This window comes from Notolepis coatsorum (assembly GCF_963971535.1).
Source record: "Notolepis coatsorum genome assembly, chromosome: 14".
Taxonomy (NCBI): domain Eukaryota; kingdom Metazoa; phylum Chordata; class Actinopteri; order Aulopiformes; family Paralepididae; genus Notolepis; species Notolepis coatsorum.
Window position 1 is genome coordinate 75747519 of NC_140178.1, and position 7052 is coordinate 75754570.

At 42.6% G+C, this 7052-nt stretch overlaps 1 protein-coding gene across 1 annotated transcript in view; it reads right to left on the reverse strand.

Moving 5' to 3' along the window:
* lmtk2 (lemur tyrosine kinase 2) overlaps positions 1 to 6128 on the reverse strand; it is a 119377-nt gene extending 113249 nt beyond the window's left edge. The window contains exon 1 of the mRNA XM_084329517.1: positions 5602 to 6128. Coding sequence (XP_084185643.1) covers positions 5602 to 5704 — 103 coding nt within the window. The 5' untranslated portion in view covers positions 5705 to 6128. The remainder of the gene's footprint in view (positions 1 to 5601) is intronic.
* Between the last annotated feature and the right edge of the window lie 924 nt (positions 6129 to 7052).

The following is a 7052-nucleotide window of genomic DNA, read 5'->3' on the forward strand; positions in this document are numbered from 1 at the left end:
GTCTTTTCTTTCTCCGCCGCGAGATTGTTAAAAAACTACAAGTCCCACATTGCACTCAAGTCAACGGTCCAATCACAGTAGAGTGACGTGACTGGTTTCATGAGAAAGAAAGCAAATGACCAATCGGAAGCTCTCATTTGGCTTGTTTACTTCCTGAAACGCCACCATTGCGATATGCGGGCAGTCTGCTCTAGTCTATATCGGACCTCCATGAGCTACCGTTACTGTTTAAACAATGACCCAGTCAACTATTCACTTTTAGTTTAATACATGACGAGGCATTGTCTAACGGTATCTAGCTGGCTAGCTACTGATAGCTGCTGATATCAACAAATGCTCCAGCAATAGTCGACTCGAGTGCATAATACCTCCGTTCCCTCGTTAGCTAGCTCACGTTAGCTAGCTCACATTAGATCTATCTGTCCCAGTAAACTAAATTGTCTTAACGTTATCTACCGGGCTAGCAGTAGCTACAGATAGCTCCTGATAGCAATGTCTTATAACATTGATTGAATGCGTATTCTAGCTGAGGGCATGTTGAATGTGATTTGACAAAAGAACCGTAACGTTATACCAATAGGGTCCAGCTGCATCGCCGGAGAATCCTTGCATGCTGAATATAGGGTCTAGCTGCAGGGCCGGAGAATCCTTGCTGGAGCTGGAGGCTACTCAAGTATACACACAGACAGTGGAGCTGTTTGCAGATAGCGAGCATTTTGACTTATTGCGTGGTGGCGATGTCTCGCAGATAATACAACTACAAGTATGATTATATAATATATATTTTATTTTAAAAAAAAAGTTTTATATAAAATATATATATATTTTTTTTTAATCAAAAAAAATTTGGCAGGTAAGAAATATGCTTGGCGGGTAGATTCTTCCCATCTACCCGCCACTGGCCGGTGAGTCAAAAAGTTAATTTCGCTCCCTGAGTGGGTGCATAGTCTGTCTTCGCTTGGAAGCCAGGTCTGCCTATTGCTCGCTGAGTCTGTACCTAGTCCTGTGTTCTGAGCTGTGTGCTGAGCTGTGTTCTGCATGTGTTCTCTGTTCTGAGCCGTGTTCTGAGATGTGTTCTGAGCTGTGTTCTGAGCTGTGTTCTGAGCTGTGTGCTGAGCTGTGTTCTGTGTTCTGAGCTGTGTGCTGAGCTGTGTTCTGCATGTGTTCTGTGTTCTGAGGTGTCCTGTGTTCTGAGCTGTGTTCTGAGATGTGTTCTGAGCTGTGTTCTGTGCTGTGTTCTGAGATGTGTTCTGTGTTCTGAGCTGTGTTCTGAGCTGTGTTCTGTGCTGTGTTCTGAGATGTGTTCTGTGTTCTGAGCTGTGTTCTGAGATGTGTTCTGAGCTGTGTTCTGTGCTGTGTTCTGAGATGTGTTCTGTGTTCTGAGCTGTGTTCTGAGCTGTGTTCTGTGCTGTGTTCTGAGATGTGTTCTGTGTTCTGAGCTGTGTTCTAAGCTGTGTTGTGTTCTGAGCTTATATAGTGCTTTTACTAACTATATTATATTTCTCTCTCCTCTCAGGGGCATTGCCGGGTCTGTGCAGCGATAACACTGTATATTGACTGTAGAACGGGAGGTCTCTCTCTCTCTCTTGCTATATGTTGACTGTATCATGCCCAGCCTCGGGCAGCGCTATTATTTAAGAATATGTTGACTGTATAAAAAAAAATATATATATATATATATATATAATATAATTTTTGTTTTATTTTGTACCTTTAGGGGGGGGGCCTCGTGTTTAAATCTCGCACAGGGCCTCGCATTTCTCCCAGGCGGCCCTGCCTGCACATCATGGGAACCCAGAGTAAACGTACAAAACCAGGAACCCCAAGGCTGCATAAATGTGGTGTTGCTTCATTATTTCTGAGACCAGGAAGTGTCTGCGACATTTCACCCGATGTTCTGTCCAATGGACGAGCAACCGTTTCGACTGTGATATTTGTCCACAAATTGACAGCTTTTGAGCGTTGCCATGTGAACACAAACGATCCAAGGGATAAAACAACTGTATCATTTTAGACCCTGAATCGTAACAAAGCAAACGAGGTGTGAAAACATAGATATACACATGACCACAGGAAGAAAGGTACATAATCACATTATGTTATAGCCATGAGTAATAAATGTACGTCAGCAAGAAGAGTCCAAAGCAAACACCACGACTGGGAGTCAAACCAACACCGATTATGGTTGTGGGTGAGTGCTCTCACCAATAGACTAAGCCACACACACCTACCCTGATACACAGCAATACTATGATTATGCTTTGATTTAACATTTAACAGTTATGATTAAGATATAAAGTTAGGGTTAGGGTTCGACCGTTATGGTTAGTTAGTTAGGTAACAGTGTGATTACGGTTAGGGCTTGGGTGAGGCTATCGCAAAGGTGTTTTCTCTGTAGTCTTGAGGTAAAGGCACCTGCCTCCCATGCAAGCGCCCCGGGATCGTTCCCCTGCAGGGGAACTCAAAGGTTTTCAAAAAAAATTTAAATGTAGGGCGGCCGGAGACGGCTAAGTGGCGCAGTGGGCAAGGCGCTCGCCACTAACGCAGGAGATGCTGGGTTCGAGCCCAGCTCTTGGCGTTGCTTCTGGCTTGGCTGGTCGTTCATACTAATACAATTGCCAGTATTAGGGGGTGGGAAAGCCGGTGGGTGGGGATCGGACGTTGTGGACTGGACAGCGACTCCTACAGGTCGGTTGGTGCGCCTGTACAGCAGAATCAGGAAGTATCGGGGGCAGCGTGAGCCTCCCATGCGTTACTCCTTGCCACTGAGAGATCGCGCTGTACAGAAAAGATGCGACGGCTGCCTCCTCGTGTACCAGAGGGGACACGTGATGCAAGGCTTCGTCCACATTGCAGCCGACCAGTGGGAGGCATGGTCTAGCAACGTTCGAGACAGGGGAGGGAAGAATTGGATAATACGAAATTGGGATGGGAATTGGCATAACGACTAAAATTGGGATGGGAGGAAAATACAAGAAAAATAGGAGAAAAAGTGGATCAAAATTATTTTTTTAAATGTAATATATGTACTCATTTGTAATACGTACACATACATTGTACATTCTCGTAAAAATACATAAATATATTACTTATGGCTATAACATAACTGTGGTCCTGTATAGTAGGTCCTATAGACCCGTTCGCTGTCCACGTCAGACTCTGTGTGCGTGTGCATCAAGAGGGCAAAAAAGGAATGTAATCCTGGTCAGAACAACGAGGAAGACTACAATATATTTGCATTTGTTAGCCATGCTAGCGATCTAAACAATCAATCCATGCCAAACAAAGCTAGATATGTAAAAGGTGAAAGACACACACTCACAGCCATGCTGATTTGGCCAAATGACATCCAGCCGTTTTCGTTTTAACCAACTTTTAGTCAGGGGAGTGTCATGGTTTCTCCATAGAGCCCCGTCGTACTTTTTTTTAGCGCAGCAGCTCATGCAGGTAGGGTAAGGGGCAATTTAGTCACGTCACGTGACTCGGATGGTATTGCTGATTGGCTCGAACACGGTATGTTTGGTCTATATCCTGTGGTCAATTAGTACTTAATTTACATATTTTAAGCAAGATTGGGCTGATTGCATTCACAATGTCTGTGAAAATAATTGCAATGTGATATTTAGTCCATATCATTGAGCCCTGGCTGATTTTTTACCCAGGTCTGAGTCCAATGTGAAACGGGGTGGTGGGCGTGTCCAGTGGAAGATCGTCTAACTGGTACAAAGAATGGGTTGTTGCCAGGTAATAAAAGAATATCCAACGTATTGCTCAATCACTTCATTGTACACTTTAAAATAACTTGACAAACATCAATCTCCAGTTAATCATTCACTAGCGCCGATAAGACTGGAATGCATTATGGGTTATATATTACCAACCTCCTCTATGGCACTGTATTCACTTCAATCCCCAGTCGTTGCTAAATTGAGAGAGGCAAGAGCAATGGGGCCATTGTCACAGAGTGTCTTGTCTCTTGAAACTGCGCAAACCGTAGTGAAAACAGAGCCGCCATTCATTTGTTATCCTCTCGGCCAGCAGTTGTTCACCACATACATACGCTCTCTCCCCGTCACAACTAGTGCTGCTACTACACTGTTTCAGTGAAAGGCCACAGGCTCAATCACTTCCATTGTCTAATTCTAACATGAACAAGCACCAAGTCAGGATGTTTTCACATTACGTAAATCTTGCTTCGTACCCGTGCCTGAGTACGACTGCCCCCTCCTCTATATTTCCCCCGCTGGCCAGCTTTTACGCTAGTAATGTTGTTCCATACCCAAGTACATTTGAACTCAATGGCGAACCGTACCCAAATTGTACACGTGAACCGTACCCGAGACCACCTTTTCAAGTGGTCCTGGGGGCGGTCCGTTGATCCAATATGGTACACAATCAAAACAAACTGGACTTTGGGGTCAAGTGTACTCGGAGTACCTTAGTGTGAAAGCCCCCTTAGGCAAGCTGTGCAACTCAAATCAAATTGAACCAGTTGAATTTTGATGACGACGTTGATATACCACTAATATTCACTGTGATTTCATATAGGCTATTTTCTAACTACATGGACAAAGTAGCAAACTGATCTCTTCCAAATAGTGAGCATCCTAGAAGGATCAAACAAACTACAGCACCTGTAACTAGGCATGTGAAGGGAAAAGGGAAAAGAGACATGTACAGTAGATACCAGGATCAACATCAAAGAACAGGGGCAATTCAAAGCAAGAGGTAATATTCCATGCTGGTAAGAAAACAGTGCACATATGCTATTATTGCCCTATAAACTTAGATAGATGCTATTCACTGAACCAAGTCCACTCAAAGGTTGCCATTGCCTAACTGTCAATGACATAGGCCTACTACTGTAGCAGTACTGTCTATCTGTATGTCGTGTGTGTCATATATGTTATGATGAATTGAAAATGGGGGACCCTGGTGTAAACAAGATGAAAGTCTTTCTCTGGTCTGCATCCCCTTAACAAGTGTGTATTGAGCTGTACTGTACCCATTCTGCAATCTGTTAATAAAGTTTTCAATCAATCAATCAATCTACATAATTTAGTAGTTGTGCTAAATCTCAAACAGGATTTTGATTGGTAAGGCAGGATCTTGATTGGTAAGACCTATACATAATGCACAGACTGTGACCAATCTGACAGCACACGTAAATGAAAAGATCGAGGTGGTGGCCTATATGAGTCGTTCATGATATTATGCACTGAGTCGTGACAATGAAAGCGATGGTCAAAGGCCAGACAGACAGGGAGTAGCTGTGGTCCTTAGATTAGGTGGCTTTTTTAGCTCATTGACAAGCCAGTGAATAAAGTCAAGTTATATTTGGTAACGTTAGCTCACGTTTGCTCGTAGTCAGCTAACGTTAGTCGTTATTATCAGCAAAGCTATGCAGTCCTAACTAAGACTGCTGTGTTGTTGTTAGCTTTTTAGCTGTCAGCCAGCATTAGCCAGCTGCCGTAGCCAACTAACGTTAGCTTGCTAGTTAGCATTGGCAAGTAAATCATGTGGGTACTGGGTTGTAGGGGCATGTTGCTGAATAAACAATTGATTGTGTAGCCAACACCTCGCTGCAGTTAGCTGTGTTACCTGGTCTGTCGGGATACTGAAGAGGGGCACCGTCAGTCAGCGAAAATGCCGACAGAAGAATTCCAGTTGCCAGCAACAAAACAAATCCATGACGGTTCTCCATCCTTCTAGCTTAGCTAACAAAATAACGTTAGCTAATCAGAATCGTCGTCCGAAATTACAAAGGACTACTAAAAAACTAAATAAAATGCTAGATTCATTGACAGCTGGTTTTATATCACTACAGGCTGCATACACAGAACAAGCATGTTTCTGCCTGTTAGTGTTTAGCGATATCCTACATTTCCTAACCAGCTAGCTTTAGCTAACATGCTAACGCTGATGCTAACAGGTCCAGCTTCCGACAGCAACACTGCTATCAATGACTTTAAAATTGCCGGCCCATTGTCCATAAATATATAGAACGGAACTATTACCTTTCACAAATAATCATACTTCGATATATGTACAACGACGGCATTTAAATATAAAAGTATTCAAAGTAAATAATTGCCCAATAGCCCGAACTGTCAGACAACACCTCTACTCCAGAGCGCCATGTTCCTGTAAAACGTCACATCATGGAATGGGGGCGTGAATATTCACTGTACAAAAGTCATCCACAATTAAAAAATATTTTATATTGTACACACAAGGCCAATCGACAACGTCCTTCATATCCACTAGTCAGTGCTTTGTGTCAAAGCAAAAAAAATTATTTGTTTACATCAACAATCAGTCACTTGCCAGCCATGCACATATGGAATGTTTATTCCTGGCTTTAAAGCTATAAACCACAAACCTGTCTGATTTTATAGGTGGACAGGCTACAGCTTTATTTAGCCCTTATTTTAGATTAGTAATGACTGATGACGAGTGGTAGGCTATCAGATGTGGTCGTCGTCGTCCCCCTACTGAATGCATCATCAACCTTTCACAAGCTAAGGGCTGAATAGTGTGTGTCACTGACTGACAGTTGACCTTTTACACAGTGCCTCTTAGAAAACGTTTATTTTCATGATTGTATTCATTTAAAAATAATGAAACATAGCATAAACACTATAATGAAATACATAGCCTATAGAAACAGTACATACAATCAGACCAACAGGCACACATTAAATCATTACATATTAGTAAATAGTATGTACAATAAGATCTGAAATGTCAGAGGACAGAGATGTCAACCATTCAAGTGTAAAGGCTTAGCTTTGTTTAGTATGGCAGTCTAAGGACAAGGAAACATTTCTAGGAAATATGGTGTTTTGAAATTTGAGATACCATTTAAAGCAATACACCTTAAGAAGGCAATAGTCTATTACATGCCAATAACCCTTTCACTGCCAGACTACAGAAGGTTAACTGTATGTAGTGTGGTAGTGAAAGGTTAACCTTCTGTAGTGTGGTAGTAAAACGGTTAACCGTCTGTAGTGTGGTAGTGAACGGTTAACCTTCTGTAGTGTTAGTAGTGA